This window comes from Onychostoma macrolepis, chromosome 19 (genome assembly GCF_012432095.1).
Source record: "Onychostoma macrolepis isolate SWU-2019 chromosome 19, ASM1243209v1, whole genome shotgun sequence".
NCBI lineage: Eukaryota > Metazoa > Chordata > Actinopteri > Cypriniformes > Cyprinidae > Onychostoma > Onychostoma macrolepis.
In genome coordinates, this window is record NC_081173.1 from 2,293,275 (window position 1) to 2,315,423 (window position 22,149).

A 22,149-nucleotide genomic window follows, 5' to 3' on the forward strand; every position below is an offset into this window, starting at 1 on the left:
ACAAGTACATCGTGTGTTATGGGGAGTGTTCCCGGTTCCGGTTGATCTAATTAATGCAGCCTAACAACCCTTTAACGGATTTGAATTATAGAAGTGTATTAGTGTGTTATGTGTAAGCCAGGATAAAGAGATGGGTCTTTAATCTAGATTTGAACTGACAGAGTGAGGGCGGAGAAAGCAGAAGGTCGGATGCGAGACAAGTAGGGGGCGCGCCACGATTTAGTGAGCTCGTCGTGGACTTCGAGAAAGAAGGGGGACGAGCATTGGCGGGGGGTTTGCTGGCACCCCGGGAGAAACCACTCGTCCAGCCTGCTGCGAGACGGCTCCTCAGGCGGAGACCACTCGAGCCCGAGCTCACTGACAGCCTTCGTCATCACACGGACAAGCTCCGGCGTGAGGAGGACGGAGGCAATAGGGCGGGGTCAGTCCCGATAACACCTTCGCGTTCGAAGCCGCCAGAGAAAGGCTGTCATCCATTTCACTCCCACCGAACGAGATCATGTCGCTCGCAGCCTCAGAGGGATGCTGATCAGGTTGAGTGAAGAGGACAGGCGAATCCTCTCTCTGCAGTGACGGCGAGGCACGCGGGCACTGAGCCGTTGTGAGCTCGCTCGTTTCCGGCCGCTCGAATCCTCTGCCCCGCTGTTTCTTCCTTACAGGTCCCTGGGAGGAAGAGGATGGGAGGTTGCGAGGGGCGGAGTCACTTTTTGAAAAGAAAGCAATCCGCGAGCACAGAGAAACGAGACTGAAACTCTCGCAATGAGAGAATTTCCCCAAGCATGACACACACTCAGCGTGACCGTCACCAGCGTGCAAAGAAGTCCTGCACGTCTTACAATGACGGTGCTGCATTTGAAACAACACCACGGCTCTTTTAGTATTTGCTCTTTTGTGAGGCTGTTTTAGATAGTCGCCAGATGGCGGCAGGGGATAGACCGGGAACTGTGCGCTGCGTGCTGCAAGAGGTCCAATCCAGCTCCTGAGGCGTTTCAATGGTGAAGCTAGGCGTCAGCGAAGAGTCAGAAAGGAAGAATCTTCAACGCTGAAGAGAAGAAATCTGAGATGCGGCCACTTATATAGCCAGAGGCCCCACCCATTTTGGCGGGCTAAGGCTGGCTGCATAGCTATAAGCTCGCTCAGCGCCGCCGCCGAGCCATTGGTTCGATTTTATAGCACTGCACGAACCAATGGACATGCAGTTTCACTGTGTGATTGAAAAGGCTTCAGTTAAAGAGGAAAAAATTAGTTTTTCCCACACAGCGTCTTACAGATGCAGTACGAGTGGGATATCGAAAGGGAAACACAGATGCTCTTTTTGACGAGTGAATTTCGTGTTTCTTATTTTGACAGTACCATTGATTTCTTTGAAGTACCATCGAAAAAACATGCATTTAAATTGACATGGAGACATTTAGCAGATGTTAAAACAAGGCTTATGATGTACAATATAGTCTATATATTAGACACGTCATCACAGTACCATGCTACTGTCACAATAAGCAAGAAAAAAGGTGACATCTCAGGGTATGAGCCCTTGAAACAGTTTGTTTCATGTGGAAACTTATTATTATTATTGTATATTTTAGTAAATTCTGCCTTGTTCACAAGCATTACATAATTATTTTAAATTATCATGGTAATATCTGATTGGCCGTAATCATTGCTGCATGTTGTATTGCTGTCTGTTTGATAAATAAACTTGCTATTTTCTCTGTTCATCAGCTGAGACACCAAATCAACTCTTATCATCGAGTGAGAGCTATGCTGGATGTTAGATTCATCATTTTTTAGTTACATTTCCTAATAATTTTCAAATTCATGATCATTCATGGAAACTGTTTAGATTCATGCAGCTGGTATGTTTGTGTTATTTGATTCTTGCAGAGATACATGGAAGTGGGCGCGAACCTCAGAGACTTGTATGAAGACAAAGATGGGTAAGACAATCTCGAGCACATCTGAGTCAGTATAGAAATATATCAGCCTTATTTAGTTTGATCTCACGGCTGTGTTGTGTGTCTGTTCATCAGTATGAGGAAGGATGAGCTGAATGCAATATCAGGACCAAACGAGTTTGCTGAGTTCTACAACCGACTCAAACAAATCAAGGATCTCCACAGAAAACACCTCAGATCTGTCCTTCACTGTCACCTAGTTCTGAACGACACGCTTCTGTCTCAGAGTGAAAATATTCACTCCGCTTGTTCTGTGTGTCAATTCCAGATCTGTGTGCCCATGTCAGTGGAGTTTGAAGAGCTCATGAAAGCCAAAGACAACCCCAGTGAGGAGGCACAAAGTAAGTCTGTGTAACGTGATAGCTGTTTGCTGAGGCAGGCGTCACTGATACGTTCATGCTGTGAATGGACAGTAACAGTCTCAATGCTGATCACAGATCAGCGTTGATTTATCAATGTTAATGACATTGAATTAATATCACTTTTGCACCCGCAATTAATGTTGAAAAAATGTTGACATTTCAACAAACCAGCATTTTTGTGATTAGCGTATGTTTGTGTTAATTATTTTTCAGTGCTTACAACAGTGTTTCAATATACACAATTGTGCATTAATAAAGAAATTAATAAAGAAAGTTAAGTTGGAGTAGATTACTATTTATAATGAAGTTGAGAAATAACATTAAAAAGTGTTGAGGTTGATTTTTCATTACTGATGTAAATGTTCTGTTTTACAAATGGAAAAATACTGTGGCAAAATATACAGAAAGATTTAGACATCAGCACTCATAAAAACCTCAACAATGGTGACAATCATCAAACTAATTCAGATAAACAGATTAACTGCAATGTTGATACGCAGCATGCATTTCAGCATAAACTTTTATTTTGTTGTCACCATTGATATTTACACGCTGATTCTTGATGTCTAATTGATTCAGCAATCTAATGAGTTATTTTTTCAAATATTTACTGTTAATTCAAGTCAAGTCAAGTCATCTTTATTTATATAGTGCTTTTAACAATGCAGATTGTGTCAAAGCAACTTCCAATATCAGAATAGGAAAATAGTGTCAATAATGTAAAATGACAAGATTAAACACTCAATTTTCAGTTAAATGCATTTCATTATTGAATTCAGTGATGTCATCGTCCAGCTCAGTTTAGTTTAACCCCTTAACTGTCACCCACAGTTTTGAACAGAGACATTATAGTGCACTATCCAAACTTAATTTTTTATAATTCATGAATGAAAATATTTTGTAACATGATTTTAATGTACCATTTACATGGTAATGCAATGTCTGATTTTAAAATGGGTTTCAAAGGATGAATTTTGAAATTTTAAGTTTTCTACTGATAAATAATTTCTTATGATTTCTAATTCGTGATAGAGAAAAAGGCAACTAAGAAGACTTTCTGTGACAAAGGTCAGAATTCATGTCATGATGTAGATTTTTTTCAGGTGCACTCTTGTCATAAACAGAGGTGTCAAATCCAGGGTCAGAAAGTAAAAGTCCTGCCATGTGTTTATTCCACCCATGAACTCAGCAGCTGATTTCACCAGAGGAGGAACCAACTCATTCCTTTCAAGTCACAAGCAAGTTTCGAGTCAAATCCCAAGACCTCAATGAGTTGAGGTAATTAAGAGATAATTGAGAGACTAATTAAATGATGATTGTGCATTAGTGATGAACACCTGCTGTTACTGTGAATCACAGAGGATCAGATGTTGATGTTTTATTGGTTAAAATGATACCACCATCATGTAGATCAGTGTTTGCTTTAGTTGGGCTCTTGACCCTTGACTCCTGTGTTAGATCTCTCTGTAGCAATGCATGTGCTGTTGTAAAGCGGAGAGATCAGTGCTGTGCAGTGAGCAACTGTTAGTTGTTTTCATATGATGAGGTAATCATCAGGTGCTTACCTGTTTGCATCCAATATACTGTGTGTATATATATATATATATACATACAACATTTTTCATTTTTTTAATTTATGTTCTGCTTTTGAATAAACAACTCTGTGAAACCACAGTACGCAATGAATTTACTGCTGTAGTAGTTATAGAGAAAGAATTTTAAATCTAATGCATTTAAATATTTAAACTCCAGTCCTACTCAGACACACACAGACATCAAGAACCAGCGTATGAATCTCAACAATGGTGACAATCAACAAAATTCTTCATGCTGCAATGCATGCTGGGTAACACCACAGTATGAATAATTATTGTCACCACTGTTGAGGATCGTATGATAAGTGTTCATGTCTAAAAGCCTGAGCAATATAATTCTTAATTTTTCCAATATTTAATATTACGATGGCATTTGTTTAATAGTAAATTCCTGCAGTTCTGTAACAGCTGAACGTCAGTAAATAAACCAAAGAGAGACACCTTCATGATGTTCATTCAAGTGACATAAAAGCCAAAAGTGTAAGCTCATCTGCTTTCTCAAGCTTTTAATTCAGCAATGTGCAAATGTTTGTTGTGAAACAATATTGCAATTGCTTAAAAGCAATCCATTTTCAGTTACTAAAAGGGTCAAGAGCCCAACTAAAGCAAACACTGATCTCCATGATGGTGGTATCATTTTAACCAATAAAACATCAACATCTGATCCTCTGTAATTCTCAATAACAGCAGGTGTTCATCACTAATGCACAATCAACATTTAATTAGTCTCTCAATTATCTCTTAATTACCTCAACTCGTTGAGGTCTTGGGATTTGACTCGAAACTTGCTTGTGACTTGAAAGGAATGAGTTGGTTCCTCCTCTGGTGAAATCAGCTGCTGAGTTCATGGGTGGAATAAACACAGGGCAGGACTTTTACTTTCTGACCCTGGATTTGACACCTCTGGTCATAAATTAATCTATTACTTTTCCTACATAATTTTTTAACAGAAAAAGTGGTAAAATACCTATTTAGGAGTCTTAGACCTTTCCAACGATATATAGTTTGTCATGATTAGATTAGGATTTAATTGTAAAATAGTGAAGTAAAGGTAGGCGTCCCACAGGGTGGACGGTGGCAGTTAAGAGGTTAAATAGTATCTGTGCAATCATGTAGACGATATTGCTGGAGAATAAGTGTTCCCAACTAAACAAGCCAGAGGCGACAGCGGCAAGGAACCAAAACTCCATCTGTGACAGAATGGAGAAAAAAACCTTGGGAGAAACCAGGCTCAGTTGGGGGCCAGTTCTCCTCTGACCAGACGAAACAGCAGTTCAATTCCAACTGCAGCAAAGTCAGATTTGGTAAAAGACTCATTTGGTTCCCATGGTCTTGTCCCGTTGTCTGTCTAGGTGACGAGGTCCTCGGCCCTGGCACGCACTAGCACGCCCGCTTTTGGCCCTACAGTGGAAACACGGCTACTGGGGATCTGTCTCTGGTGTTCATCTAGGTGTCCTGATCTCCGCTGACGTTCAGGGCTGTGTGTACTAATTTTATCTGAACAATTTGGTGCAATTTGGTGTGTGTGTGTGTGTGTGTTGTGGATAGGGTCTTTAAAACAGCTCTATTCATTTATACTGTTATCAGCACATGTTGAAGTAGATTCGTCTCTTGTCTCTGAGATGCGCTGTTAATGCTCCGTCAGTTTTTTTACTTTCACTTTCTGTATGACTGAAGTTAAGACGTTCACCGGCATAACTATTGCGCAAAGTTTGCACGTTGCTTGTGTGATATCCATTGGCTCGCCTTCTACTGTATAAACTACATGAATACATGAAAGAGGAATCAATTCGGTCTGAAACACGTCTCTAAGCTTGTGCATGCTTCGGGTGTGTGCGAGTAGCGCGCAAGTAACGAATTGAGTTCTGTTTCGTTTCTTCTTGTGATTTAAATAGATTGAACGTGTAAATTGGCAAATTAATCTGCGAATCACATGCCGAACGGTGGGGTCTGGACCTGGTCCGTATATCACGGATCAACTGCGATCCGTTTAAGCCCTATGACAGATCAGAGCAATCTTTTATTTACTAATTTAACCATCGTCAAATTGCTACTCGATATCAATCGCATACAACGAAAATAAAGAGTAATTAGAAAAATAATTTATGCACAATAAATAACAGAGCGTCATATCTATAGCCTACACATTTTCCCCAGAACTTTCTCGCGACCCGGTAGGAATTCTTCCACGGCCCGGTAGTGGGTCGCGACCCGGTGGTTGGGGACCTCTGCTCTAAAGTGATGAAAATCGGAAAATATGTAAATGCTCATGCCCAGTAGCCGCAGCTGTATCCCTTCTAGCCTTAACCACAAATCAGACAGAAGAGCAGATTAACTTCGGTGGACTTAAACTTGAAAAATGGTGTGTTCCACGGTTGAAATAAAACACTTTCTTAAGTTCATTCATGTTCATTTCGTGCTTTAAGTAAATATGAAAAGACGATTGGTTCTCGCGTTTGAACTGAGGCAATACAGTGATCTGTCACGACACACACTCAAAAAAATGATTCGGTCTAAATTGACATTTTATGTAATTCAATTGCATAACAATTTTCCATCCATTTAGATTACATAGTTTTAACATAAACAAATCAATAAACTTAATATGATTCATATCCATCAGTCATACGTGAATGAAACAGGTAAGATTTATGTAATAATTCACAGCAAAGTCCACACACTGCTCAGTGTTCATGCGTTTCCACACTACAGAGTGTTCAAGTAGAATTGAAGCAGTGTTGAGTTAAGAAGATAATTACGTGATGATTAATGATGAACAGCTGCTGTTATCAACAAGAATCACAGAAGGAAAGAGAAACACAAGAACTACAACTTACTTCAGCCACAGACGAAGATGAAATCAACTGAAATAAAAGAAGACATTAAATCTCTCAAGATCTGATTAAACAGCTTCACAAACAGCATCAGAATGACCAGAAGACTTCTAGAGAAGCTCTTATTGAGAATTAACAGAGGTTTAGATGCTTTATTGTTTTGTTTGAAATCACCATCAAAGAGACCAGTGTTTCCTTTTGTTGAGCTCTTGACCCTTGACATTTTGGTGTTAATATTATGATGATTGCTTTATTTGTGTGATCATTTAAAACACACTTAGCTTAACCAGTGAAGCCAAGTGAAAAAGAGTTGTGGGTAGGTGATCCACTGATCTCATTTCAAGTCCAGTTTCTGATTATATAGACATTATACTGTTTTAGATTTTTTCATAGCTTCATATCTTGCAGTATTGTAAATATCAGATAATTTACAAATCACTTTGTGCACATAAAGTTTTCATCTGTAGCAATACAAAGACCACAGACATCAAGAATCAGTATATGAATCTCAACAATGGTGACAGTCAAGAAAATATTCAGATGAAACTCTGAACATCACAAAACAAGCTACTAAAAGTCACAACTATAAAAGCATACGTAAAATAAAATAGGAAGAATAAAAGAAAATCAGACAATTCAGCTGTGTTGTTTATTCATACTGCAACGCATGCTGGGATACATGGGAGAGTCTTGTACTACGCTGGTACCCAGCATGCATTGCAACATGAAGCGTTTTGTTGACTGTCACCATTGTTGAGATTCATACACTGATTCTTGATGTCTGTGGTCTTTGCATTGTTACAGACGAAAACTTGTTGTGCACAAAGTGATTTGTAACTTATTTAAATTATTTGATTTTACAAGACTGCTAGATCTGAAGCTACATAAAAAATCTAAAGCAGTACTACATTCATACAATCAGATGTTGGACTTGAAATGAAGTCGGTGGATCATTTGCCCACACCTCTTTTTTTTTTTTTTTCTTAGCTTTGCTTAGTGTTTTATATAAACACCAAAATGTCAAAGGGTCAAGAGCCCAGAGCCCAACAAAAGGAAACACTGGTCTCTTTGATGGTGATTTCAAACAAAACAATAAAGCATCTAAACCTCTGTTAATTCTCAATAAGAGCTTCTCTAGAAGTCTGACACAAATAAAGTCAATCTGATGCTGTTTGTAGAGTTGTTTAATCAGATCTTGAGAGATTTAATGTCTTCTTTTATTTCAGTTGATTTCATCTTCGCCTGTTTCTGAAGTCAGTTGTAGTTCTTGTGTTTCTCTTTCCTTCTGTGATTCTTCTTGATAACAGCAGCTGTTCATCATTAATGATCAATCATCACATAATTATCTTCTTAACTCAACACTGCTTCAGTTCTACTTGAACACTCTGTAGTGTGGAAACACATGAACACTGAGCAGTGTGGGGACTTTGCTGTGAATTATTACATAAATCTTACCTGTTTCATTCACGTATGACTGATGGATATGAATCATATTAAGTTTATTGATTTGTTTATGTTAAAACTATGTAATCTAAATGGATGGAAAATTGTTATGCAATTGAATTACATAAAATGTCAATTTACTTGGTGAATGACCTACTTCCTCTTTGGTAGCACAACATATTTATAAATGCCATAAACTAAGAAGTAAAGAGTGAACACATCTGCATTAGTAGTACCATTAATGTTTATATAAAGATATATGGATGTGTGAGTGTGAGTGTGTGTGTGTGTGCGTGTGTGTGTGTGTGTGTGTGTGTGTGTGTGAGAGAGAGAGAGACGGGTCGACACAAGCAGAGCTGGAGAGCCAGAGAGCTCCGACTGTGTTCTCACTGCACAGAGGGACTCGTAGAGGACGAGCTGCACTTCCTCACGGAGTGCAGCAAATATAAACACATCAGAGATGCCTATTTCAAACAAATAGCTCTAGCTTCACCTGAATTTAAGCATACAAGCAACTTAGACAAACTCTGTTATATTCTGGGAGAAAAGAAAAAATGTATCCAACTGGCAGCACAGTATGTGTCCTCCTGCCATCAAATGAGGGACAAAGGCTGATCCCTCCATTCCATTAATAACTGCTCTCTGTATTCATTTAATCTTTTTTTTTTTTTTTTTTGACCTACATGTATAATATGGACATGTATATGTGTTTCCCCTAGATTGTATTTATCTGTATAATATATGTATTGCTTTGGCAACATTGTGATGTTACATAGTCATGCCAATAAAGCTAATTTGAATTGAACTGAATTGAATTGAATTGAATTGAATTGAGAGCGAGAGAGAGAGAGAGAGAGAGAGCTACAGAGAGACAAGTACAGGCTAACAAGATGGATGTGGTTCTTAAAAGTGTCTTTGGTTTGTGTGTGTGTGTGTGTGTGGAGGGAGCTTAAAATAAAGGAGAAAGTTGGAAGCTGGCAAATTTGAAGGACCTGATAAGAGAGAGAAAAAAATATATTGAAATCCTTACATTTTTACCAGTATTTTCTTCATCAATGTTGGCAGATTGGGCAGTTTTGAGTTGTACTACGTGGAATAAAATGGGCTTGGACAGGTGGCATTTTGATATTTCTGTTGTACCCTTTTATTTCTTTAAGGCAAATGACAGACATGGAAAATGGTTTACAATGTAGCCTTCTTTAGAGAACACTTAATTTGCTTTATTATGACATATGATGAGCCACAATATTGTTGTAGTTATGAATTAATTTGTATAGTTCATTATTGGTAAGATTTGTGTGTTTACTGTATAATTTTGTGCGGATTTTGATCAATTACTGGAAAACACACCAATCTGGCAACACTGTTCTTCATCTGAACAATTGTAAATGGCTAGTGTTGTGATCGAGCTAACTTACTGTAATATGGGTAACTGAACACACATCATAATTAAAAATCATATAATCTCTTATGATATTATCTTGCATGATTATATGAGAAAAAATAAACAAACTTGAATTTAATTATCTAACTTAGCTAGCCTACTACACATTTGGTGCAGCACGTTATATTTTTATAATGTCTGTCATTTACTGCATCACGAAACTGCTACCTTGCAATTCTAAAGGTTCTAAACACAACTTCTTGACCTGATTAAACAGTTTTTGTTCCGTAAATGTAAGGATTGTTCCCATCTGTATTAATTAACTGTTCTACTTACCGAGAAATCGCAGTGGACCTTGGGATCGCGCCTTACAATGACGTCAGCACCACTGATTGATTGATAAATAAATAAATAAATAATCAATCAATCAATCAATCAATCAAAAAACAAACAAATACATAAATAAATAATAAATAAACAATCAATCAAACAATAAATAAATAGATAGATAAATAATATGTTGATTGCATCGCATTGTGCTGATTAATCACTGATTAATAAAACATAATCACAGCACATTAAATACGTTTATCATCATCAACAAGCCTCTGACAAAAATACCAGCATTACCTAGAAAAAACTTGGGTAAAGTTGGTTTTATAATCACACATTCACAACATTCACACATTTCCGCGTTCAATAACTTTCTAATTATATGTGCAATAAAGTTATTTTTTGCAAATTCTTATCAGCGACATCATTGTCAACCTACATTTTTTTCACAATCGATCAAAATGGCTAAGTATTGTTTTAATGTCATATTTACTTGCAAATGTGATTAACAAAGTAATTGAATGCAGAAGTCCGAATGTGTGAATATAAAACCAACTTTACCAAGTAAACACGACGCCAAAGGGGTCCTGACCGAGCTTCAATATGTGACGAGTTGGGAGCGAGAACGTGTTGTGTTTCAATATAAACACTTGTGCATTGATAAAGAAAGAAAAATTTTAAAGTTAAGTTGAAGTAGATTACTTCTTGTGATGGGTGTTAAGCTGTAATAAAATTGAGAAATAGTATTAAAAAGTGTTAAAATTGATATTTCATTACTGATGTAAGTGTTCTGTTTCACAAAAGGCAAAATACTGTGATAAAATATACAGAAACATTCAGACATCAACACTCATACAAACCTCAACAATGGTGACAATCATCAAACTAATTCAGATAAACAGATCAACTGCAATGCATGCTGGGAGTCATGAATGAGTTTTGTACTGTTGATACCCAGCATGCATTTCAGCAATACGTTTTCTTTTTTTGATCGTCACCATTGAGTTTCATACGCTGATTCTTGATGTCTAATCGATTCAGCAATTTAGTGAGTTATTTTTTCAAATATTTACTGTTAATTCATAGAAGTGTGCATAAAAAACACAACACACTTGTGAGCAATTATTTAAACAACCTCCCAATGATTACAGTCACCATCATCTGATCACAACGGATCTTAGTTTTCATCGCCTCAACAAACATATTTTAGCAAATTGTTACAAGAGACAAACATTAAAGTACAAAGAGTCAAGAGCCCAACTAAAGCAAAGAGTAATCACAATTGAAATTTCAACATTTTTTCAACATTAATTGCGGGTGCAAAAGTGATATTAATTCAATATAACATTGACAAATCAACTATTTTAACATTGATTCAATGGTTGCTTGCTATCAGGGGAAGTACATTCATCTCAAAGGAGTGGAGGAACTGTCTGATTTATTATTTGATTCACCCATCTTCAAATAATTGAACAAAATATTCTTATACTTCTTATGAAACTGGAGTATGTCACTTGTCTGTCAACATTTGATCAGCTCTTTGACATCTCTAAAGACGGGAAGAATGCAGAGTATAAGAAGGAGGTGAAAGATGGTCGTTTTAAATACCACATGAGTTTTTGATCAGATCGTGCAGCCCTACAAACAAGCACAGAAAACCAATCTCAATTTGTGTTTTTTTTTCTTTTCTTTTTTCCCTCATTCTTCAGTCCTAAAGCATAAACCATGTTTTTGTGTGTAATTTGTAGTTTAAGTTTCTTGTTGTTGTTAAAGGCTGCTCTTTGATATGGATGAATGTAGTTTCTGGTCAGGGATCTCATGTCTGTGCTCTTGCAGGTATCTGGAGATGTTGCTGGAGTATCTGCAGGAATACACGGATCGGGTCAAGCCTCTGCTGGATCAGAATGAGCTCTATGGAAAGATCTTGATAGAGTTTGAGAAGAAGTGGGAGAGTGGAGTGTTTCCAGGCTGGCCGGTGGGTTTGTGTTTCAGAGACAACATTAATGAGCTCCACAGATATTATTACATGTGTTTGAGAGTTTTGCTTTCAGCGGTGGCTGCATATTTCCCAAACATATCCATAAATGACCATTTATTGAAGTTAATATTCATCAATGCTTTAATAATGAAGTTAGAATAGAAGTATTAGAAGAGATTCCTACCATCTACAACAAGCTGAATAGGTTTTATTTCTCTGCTGTATTAAGCATGTTTTGGTTATACCACAACTGTACAGCAGAGTATACGTCATATGGATTTGTCTTTTTGAAAGTGATCAGTTTGTAAAATTTTTTTCACTCTTTGTTTTTCTCATATGGTGTAGTACATATGAAACAATTATTTTCATTAATCAATACATTCTAGTACACTGTGTGAAAAATATTTGCTTTTTAATCAGTCTTTTCTATTCTGCTGTAATAAAATCAAACAGTGAGGTGGTGTTACTTCAATTACTTCAGTAGCAATCTGTCACTGAACTAAAATATATTCAGACTTTCCCAACATTTAATGTTGCAGCCCAGTGCTAAAATGCTTTATTTTCCTCCAAATCAATCTACACTCCATACATCATATAATGACAAAGTAAAATCAAGTGTGGTGTAAATGAAAAAGTATGTGAAACTGCAAATACAGTATCACATTGACATAAGTATTCTTAGATATTATTGTTTGACTCAGTTTAGTTCAGATACACCAATTTCTCTGGATCATTGAGAAAAAAACCCAACAACTTAATACACAGATTTACACTGTATTTCAAAGTTAATTCTTCTGTTTAATAAGAGCACAGCTGTATCAAGAGATCTCTTTAGGACAACAGCATCTTGCCGAACCCCTTTCTGAAAGATTATAAAAGTACAAACCCATTCTACCTCTTTCATCTTTTTGCCGAGATTTTTTAAATTTATCTTCATCAATTAAAATGAGTTTGGGTGATAAAATTTACACAGTTTTTAGACCTCAGTTGGGACTCATAGACTGAGATTTAAAGCATTTTGCCGTAGACAAACAATGTGTAAAATCTCTATAATTTACATAGTTATAGTTTTGCTGATGATTGACAACCACAAACATAAAACCCAGGAAAGAGCGGCTGAGTGAATGTGGTCTGGACTGTGTGGATGAGGTTCATTGTGTCAGAGACGCTGTAGAAGGACAGAGTTCCTGCACTGAGATCCACATACACTCCTATTCTCCTGCAGCTGGAGGGAACAGCGAGGTCAGTCTGATTGATATTGTGCCAGAATGAGAAACTGGAGGGAGAGCAGGACAATCTCCAGGACTGATCATTACATCCAAATAAACACTCATAAACAGGTCTCTTCCTGCTGATGCTCTTATATGACACTGATATACGCACATTACTCCCACTCCACTCAAGCTCCCAGTAACAGCGTCCATTCACAATCTCTCTACACAACACCTGAAGATAACGATCAAATCTGTCTGGATGATCAGGATACGGCTGCTCTGTGTCAGTGTAAGTCACCACTCTGTTCCCTTCAGACAGACGGAGGAGTTTATGTGCAGTGTTTGGATCCAGAGTGAACTGATGGGAATCTGAAAAAAAAATAAAAATAAATAACTGTAATCAGTGGCTGTTAAAGCACAGAAAGCTGAAGATATCTGGACAGAACAGACAAACAAGTCAAGCTGCATTTTAAGAAATGTACTGGATTTGTTGTTGTATTGTTGCTGGTGATCAGTCAGTACTAAAGTATGAATGAACTATTGGGCATCAGTTTATTATCACATTATATATCTGTATGTTGGTTTGATTTTAAGAAAGTAACTTAAAATTAAATTAGTGTTAATTATTAAATTAGTATTAAATATTATTAGGCAGCGGCTATTTGCACTTTTAGTGTAATTAGCGATACAGGCTAGCCTATTTACACTGAGTGAATATAACAGTATTTCTTAGCGATATGCTAGTTACACTAAGTGCTAATAGTTAGCCTATAGATTCTGTTCACACTGTTAAAATAGCAGTATTTTCTGCTATTCATAAAACTTATTACAAATAGTGGCAAATATCTGCAACTCAGTATTGCAGTACATTATGATAACAGTATCCAATAACGTATTGAGTGTAAATTATAATTTTAATTCAAATTATTAAATGGATGACACCTTATTGAGACAATAAAGCCCTCCCTACACCAACCCTAACACTACCCGATACTTTATCTTCAACTTTTCTATTATTTCCTTAATTTTTATTGAAAATACACACTTTTCTGATGTGATATGAGATTTGAAAAGGGAGAAAAGAAAGTTTACTAGAGGTCGATCGCATCAAAAATGGCTCGTGATTTATCATCTATGCCACACGAGCTGTTGTCAAAAGATCATGTTTTGTGATGTTGTCCAGCCCAACCAAACGTTGGCTGACGGAGTTCGTGTAAATAGTCTCTGGCAAGAAGGCAGAGTAAGTTGTAAGTAAGTTGATTACAACCTTAGGGAAGTAATTAGTAATTCAAAGTAAACTGCAATATAATAACTTTGCACATGATTAATAAAAAACGTGAAGACTGATAATGTTTTCTGTCACTTTAAACTAAACTTACTAGATGAAGTATCTCAGTGTGTGTCGTTGTGTTTGTTAGTGACTTACACTGTAGGAAGTCCTCTCTGGTTCTGGGAACAATGTTACTGTGAGTGACTGAGAAAATATCAGATATAAACACAGAGAGAAAATGATACCTGTATCTATTCCTCAGACATTTATAACATGTTCATGATAATATTAGATGATGTTTGTCTCATTACAGAGAGCAGATGAATCTCTAATATTTTACCAGATATCTTTATCATCTCGTCTTTGCAGAAATCCTCCAGTTTGTGTCTCAGCTGACAGACAGATTCTCTCACAACATCAAAAGAAGAGAGGAAACTGACAGAGATGTTTTCTGTAGATTCAGGAGGAGCTGAGAGAGACTGAAGACTCTGCAGGAACAAAAATCAATAAACCAGAAAATAATAAAATTATAAAATAGTGAATGCAAAGAAATAGTATATAGAGTGAGAAACATTTTTGATAAAAGTCTCTTGTTCCAGCTTCCAAACATTCCAGACTGCCTAGAAAAAAACCTGCTTTCTTTCAATTAATTCCTCAATAATGTAAAGTTTAGCTGCCCACATAAACACAAAAATAATAATAATATGTTAATAAAGATTTACTGTCGCATGATGCATCATTGAAAGAAGTTTAACCCTCTGGTGCTCCTCACATAGCGATGATTGTTTTTCTTTTTGTTTTTTCAATTTCATTGAAATGAATGTACTATATTTTAGTTTGATTTTTTTAGTTTGTTTTGTTTTTAATATTTTGTATTTTCAGGTTAGGCTAGTGTTTATAAATTATATTTATGCAGTAATTATAATTAATTTATTACCTTTTAATCACTGTTTGTGTACAGACCTGAAAATGTTATTTCTATCTGAAACTGTCATAAAACTTACATGCTCCAAAACATTTGAGATTTATCTCTTTTTAATGAAGACACTTGGCAGATTTTTGCAGAAGTAGAAAAAAGTAAAATGAAAAAAGCTATAGAAGTTTGTTATGAAAATATGCACAAAAATACTACTTTCAAATTTTATATGAAATTTTCCAAAACATATTTTACTGAACCTGTCCTCCAACCAATACGCCCGTATAGGTCGTTTGTCCAAATCCCTGAAATACGACCCATCAGAGCGTATACTACAATTGTGCCCCTATCGACAACAGGACATTTTCATATTAATGTTTTGTACTCTTTTATCTGCGTCATAGTTCGGGTTTCGTGTAGCTCGGTTGGTAGAGCATTGCGTTATACGACGATATGTAATTATGTGATCATGCGATCATGAGTTTGATCCCAGAGAACGCACGCGCTCATAAAATGTGCACTAAAAATCATGATTTTGCATGATTTCTGTAAGGGGTAGGTTTAGGTGTGGTCATTCGTACGTATTAGCCACCTAGTAAAATATGTACGAATACTGTGAGATCGGTGTAAAAAGTCCACACATTGCATTTAAATAAACACGCATTTTGATTGGTAATGACAGTCATACGTAATTTCATGACGACAGACGCAACACGAGACTGTCATTATTTTTACGCGTGCTAGAGGGCGCTTAACTTTAAAACGTAAATATAGGTCGTAATAAGGGCTTGCACAAATGACCTATAGGGTCGTTTTTTGTTGGAGGACAGGCTCATTTTACTCTAAAACTGTGAGAAAATCAAAGCATACATCTTAAAAGTTGTGTTTTAAATTTCAGGTTGATATACAGCACGATATTTAAGTAAAATGTTGTTTGGTTGAAGGCCCAGTTGTGTCCTCCAGATGAAATTAGTTTCCCATTAAGGCTGCATTTACACTACAGGTCTTGATGACCAATTCCGATTTTTTGGACGACGTGCTTACATTTCTTTTAAAAGTGACCCGTATCCGATGTGTGCCTTTTACACTGCACTTGGTGAAACAAGCCAAAAATAGCATATGACATCACAAATCAATTTGAATAGTACATTAAGTTTAATTTATTGACATGTAATTCATATAGAAACTATTTTAATGCAATAGTTACATCTATACATCAAAATAATTATATATCCTAGTACAAATTCTTCAGGACAGTGATGTACGCAGCTCCGCTGAAAGCTTGCAAGTGGAATAATACTCAGGTGGTAGATATTAAGCGGTGTTATTTTAGTAATTAAAACTAAATGCGTTCATCAGTGATTGTATATCAAAGGCAGGGACATGTTTGTGTGCATTTTATTTTGTGCTTTCAATGGAACGAACTGGACTGAAGCGCTCGTCTGAGCACGAGCCGCCGTCACTGACAACAGGCCTGAAACCGATCGGAGAATATCGGAATCCATGTGATTTTTTCCTGCTTACACGGTCGTGGGCCATATCCGATCTGTGCCACATGGGAGGAAAAAATCGGAATTGGGTCACTTGAACCATGCAGTGTAAATGCGGCCTATTATTTTTTTCAATTTACAAGATCATAATTTTTGTCTGTGATGACTACAAGTGTGACTTTTTTTTTCAGGATCATTTAACCTTTTCAAATCATATTCATAATTTTTTTTTTTTTTTTGTGTTCATGTAGCAAGTGCCAAAACCTTAACCATGCTTCGTACCATTCCAATAAAGTTAAAAAACCTAAAACAAAATGTAAACATTATTGGGCAAAATGATCTAAGAGTAGGGTTAAACAGATTTAAGACAATGATTTTAATGCTTAATTGGGCAAATAAAACAGTCATATAATGCACATTGGTCTCTATTATTAGCATGTTTCATCAGGACACCTCACTGCTGCAGTGTACCTGACTGAAACCAGTTTTACAGTAAAAACAACATCACGAGACAATATTCCTGACTACATTCCCAGCAGCAGAATGATTCTTATTCAATCAGTGTGCTTCAGATAATAAATGTCAGTTAATTAAAGACTCAGTAAATGTAGTCCCTGTAACAGCAGATCTTGCTAAAGTCTACTCTGTTTTATTTTCTAGATCTGTTACCTGGAGGAAATGGATGTGATCGTCTGTGTGTGAAAGCTGCTCCAGCTCAGTGTTTCTCTTCTTCAGATCATCAATCTCCTGCTCCAGTCGCTCCATTTGTCCTTCAGCTCGACTCACTGCAGTCTTTTCCTGATCTCTGATCCGCTGTGTCACCTCAGAGCGGCTTCTCTCAATGGAGCGGATGAGCTCAGTAAAGATCCTCTCACTGTCCTCCACTGCTGTCTGTGCAGAGCGCTGTTAGACACACATCACAATCAGCTCTTACTGCTTCCTCACAGCCTGAGAGCCACAGCGGCTTCAGTGGGACTGAAAGAGGAGTCAAACTGAGTCTCAAACTTCTCTTCTTCTCCAAACTCACCTTATGAGACGCCACAGCCGCTCTCAGCTGCTCCAGATCTTTCTGTCTCTGCTGGATTCTCTGCTGGAGTTCACTCTGAGTCTCCTTCAAGTGTTTCTGGAGGAGAAATTAAAAACAACAAACCTCACATATTACATAAAGCTATCAAAAAATCATGTAAAATTTTGCCTGTTTTGATAAAAAAATTATTTTCAGTGTTTCTCAGAGTTTTAAGATCATTAATTGAATTTAGTTTCCATGAAGTCCTCACATATGAAGGATGGCATATATGTGTATTGTCATCATTATTCTGAAATCATGAATTAATGTGAAGCAGACATGGACATTTAAACTGACTGCAATTTGCAGCAAAAAACAGCAACTTGATGCATGTTGAATTAGAGAGAACTTGAGTGATGTTAAAAAGATGAGCAAAGTTCAGCTTGTGCACAAATACAGAGTCGTCATGTAGTAACTCTGAATGGGAGAGTAGATCACATGATGCACCATGATACAGCTGGATACTGCAGTGAAGAGAAACACTTGAAGTGTCAGCATTAATACATCAATGAGTCGTTTCAGTTCATACCTCTTTCTCTGTCCTCTCTGCTGCAGTTGATACAGTCTCATGGTTTTTATGTTCATCTGTCATACAAAGTACACAAACACATTGCTGGTCAGTACGACAGAAAACCTCCAGAATCTTATCATGTTTCCTGCAGATCATCTGCTGCAGTCGTCCAGTGGCATCAATCACTTTGTGTCTCTTTCCTGAGTGAAACTCCTCATGACGCTCAAAATGAGTTTGACAGTAAGACTCCAGACACACCAGACAGGACTTGACAGCTTTGTGTTTTCTTCCAGTACAGATGTCACACTCCACGTCTCCAGGTCCAGCAGGAACAGCAGCTGTTAGTTTGGTCTTCTTCAGTTTCTCCACCACTTCAGCCAGCATGGTGTTTTTTCCTAAAGCAGGTCTTGGACTGAAGGTCTGTCTGCACTGAGGGCAGCTGTAGACTCTCTTCTGATCCTCTTGATCCCAGCAGTCTGTAATGCAGCTCATACAGTAACTGTGTCCACAGGGAATGGCCACTGGATCCTTCAGGAGATCCAGACACACCGGACACAAGAACTGCTCCACTGAAAAAACACTGGCTTCAGCCATTTCACTGTCTACAGCAAAACAGACACACAAACAACAGCTCAACAGCAGATCAGTTTCAGTTTCTTCTAACTGAGTTTCCTGGTTCTGTGTTTGAGAGACGTGTGCAAAACAAGTGTGTCTGTAAACTCACATACTGAAATATCCACTAGGTGTCAGTCTCATACAGAAACTCAGTTAGTGAGAACAGAAAGTGGGATAGGGAACTCAACGCGCGCCATTTCATCAGATTTGTAAGGTAAATAATTTATCAACCCACGCAAACACAGGAGAGTACAATGATACCTTTCTCAATATGCTAACTGTTCATCGCGATTTCAAAATAAAAGCTCAAACTCTCACTCTGAGTTTACACATTTTGATGTCCACATATTCAGAAACGACAGTGGCTGTATCATTTCTGTCTTGAAGAAATGGCCAAATATTAAAGATTAAGTTGACATTTGAATAAAAGGTTGCTGAGTCAATATTAGGATTAGTAAAGTGTAAAACAATCGTCAGGCTGTTGGCGCCCCCTGCAGGCATTTGCTATAATGCGTAATGTACTGTACATGCCTCCGAACAGAGGCACTGATATATTTATTTTAAGATCAGTCAGTGAAAGTTTTTCAGTTAAAACAGCTCAGACTTACACTTTAGTTTGGGACTAGGCTTAAGCCTTCTCTGTGAAACCGGGGGTAAGTATTTAAACAGTTTTGTTCATTAAAATCATTTAATTACTTGCTTTTGATACCTTATTTAAACTAATTATTTTTGCATCATTGCTATGTATCCTTATATGTATTTTAAGTCATTTTAAAAACTATTCTTCACTTAGGTCTATTTTTATTACCACAAAAAAAAAAAATAAATATATATATATATAATTATCCAATTACTCGATTAATCGTCAGAATAGTGATTTCGTCAGAATAGCCAAAAGTGATTTCGCATAGGGCATCAAAATGGCTAGAAACGGCCCTGTTGTGATATACCGCAAACCTACAAGGACGCCATAACATCAACCAAATCAAGGCAACGGAAAAATGCCATGGACAAAGAGATGCGATCACTGGAGGAAACAAGACCTTCACAATCACTCAGTTGCCACCAGGAAAACAACCAGTCGGAGGCAGATGGGTTCATGCACTTAAAAGTGACATTGATGGATCTGACAAATACAAGGCAAGATTCATTACAGTCAGAAACTAGGGACTGACTGTCATGAAACATTCTCACTCACAGCTGACATGACAAGTGTGAGAGTGGTTGTGCAGAAGGCAGTGCAAGAACATTTGATCTTGCATCAGATGGACGTTGAGACAGCCTATGTGCATGCACCAATTGATCACAAAATTTATACGAAACAGCCAGAAGGTTATGAGCACAAATCTGAAAACAGGTGTATGGTCTTAAACAATCAGGCAGACACTGGAATGCTGTATTACATGAATGTTTGACTGAGAATGGTTTTGCGCAAAACCCAGCTGATAACCGTCTATACAAAATAAACGCACAATAAGAACGTAATCCTTATAGTATGGGTTGATGACCTATAATAGCAGCTAACAGTGAAAGCGTTCTGGAGAGAGTAAAGGGAATGTATACTGAGAGGTTCAAAATGAAAAAACATGGGAAGGTTGAAATATTTTCTGGGTATAGATTTTGAACAAGCTGAGGGTCTAGTCAAAATGACAGGAGAGATATGTGAGGAAAATACTAGATCGATTTAATATGCAAAACTGTAAATCAAGAGAAACTCCATGCGAACTAAAGCTTGAATATTCAGAAGATGCTGAAAAAATGAAAGAGCCAAGGAAGTTCAATCTACTTGTCCACTTGCACACGGCCAGATTTAAGTTCTGTCATCAGTAAACTATCTCAGCATTTTTCTGAACCAACAGAACAACACTGAAACACAGTAAGACATGTGACCTTAAAGGTACAGCAGAACAGGAATATGCTTCACAAGAAATGACACAGGAAAAACTAGGTCTAAGAGTATATAGTGATGCTGACTGGGCTTCAGACACAAAAGCCAGACGTAGTACTTCAGGTTACCGTGTCAGTCTGAGTGAAGGAAGTTCTTTGATTTCATGGAAAACCAGAAAACAATCAACAGTGGCATTGTCAACATGTGAAGCAGAATACGTGTCCTTAGCACCAGCCATGCAGGTATGTATCTACTTGGAGCAGCTTCTCAGGGGTATGGACACATACCAATATGCACAAACAAAGGTGTACGAAGACAACCAAGGTACCATAGCACTAGCCAGAAACCCAATCTGTAGGCAAAGGTGCAAACACATTGACATCAAGTACCATTTTATAAGGGAAACTGTAAATGATGGCAAGGTAATCTTGGAGTATTGTCCCACTCCGAAAATGGTTACTGACATTATGACAAAGCCAGCCACTAAACAAACACTGAAGAGATTTGCTCGAGACATGTTTGGCACTTAAGTGTGTATACATGTTTAAATTGTTTATGTAAAAGAGAAGTCTTATTTGTTTTTGTTGTTTTCTGGTAATACAATGAGCTAAGAGCGAGTGGGGGTGTTAAGATATTTGCGCTCTTACACATTGCATTATGGTATCAGCTAAATTACCAATTGTTTTAGTTGAAGGTACTACTGTACGGAAGTGATGACGTTATGTTGTTACATGTTTACGTCTTCTATAAGCTGAATATAAAAGAGAGCATGTGAAAGTGGTGAACACTTAGCAGCATTTTGTTTTGTTTCGAACAGAGTGATGGTGAACTGCACACTCGAGCTCAACAGCCAGGTGTTGGGAAATCCCTAGGTGCATTCAGCTTGAACCACGGCTACGTTAGTAACGGTCGTGCGGTGTTTACGTACTCATATCGCAGATGAAGTGAATAAAGTGCAATATTTGTCAAATACACAGACGTTTCAGAAACAACAGAAACACTTTTTATATACTGCTTAATACAGCGTCATCTGTTCAAGAATAAAGTTCAACATAATCATATACTATTTAAATACCAATAAAGTGGGGGTATATATGCTTTATCAGTGTTTTATGATAAACGTGACTCAATATAACATTGTGACTACAGTAAAAAAAAAAAAAGCTTCTTACTGTTCTAAAAACACAGATTTGTGGCCATTATTGGAATCGAAAAGGTGAGAATAAACCTGAAGCACATGTTGTCATATCTGGCCAATGGTGAAACAGCTGTGTCGTGATCAGAGCTTCTGCAGT

The 22,149-nt window shown here is 37.3% G+C and overlaps 2 protein-coding genes across 2 annotated transcripts; one reads left to right on the forward strand and one right to left on the reverse strand.

Moving 5' to 3' along the window:
* Positions 1–917: 917 nt before the first annotated feature.
* LOC131525675 (splicing factor 3A subunit 3-like) lies at positions 918–12,238 on the forward strand. The gene is made up of 7 exons (XM_058753567.1): positions 918–965; positions 1,723–1,770; positions 1,885–1,937; positions 2,031–2,136; positions 2,224–2,306; positions 11,743–11,881; positions 12,230–12,238. The coding sequence occupies exons 1-7, from the start codon at positions 918–920 to the stop codon at positions 12,236–12,238; spliced, it is 486 nt and encodes a 161-aa protein (XP_058609550.1).
* On the reverse strand, positions 11,686–19,048 carry LOC131525605 (tripartite motif-containing protein 16-like). The gene is made up of 6 exons (XM_058753435.1): positions 18,370–19,048; positions 17,802–17,897; positions 17,444–17,677; positions 14,709–14,856; positions 14,525–14,572; positions 11,686–13,467 (listed from the first exon to the last, which is right to left on the reverse strand). The coding sequence occupies exons 1-6, from the start codon at positions 18,943–18,945 to the stop codon at positions 12,947–12,949; spliced, it is 1,623 nt and encodes a 540-aa protein (XP_058609418.1). The 5' UTR covers positions 18,946–19,048; the 3' UTR covers positions 11,686–12,946.
* Positions 19,049–22,149: the final 3,101 nt, after the last annotated feature.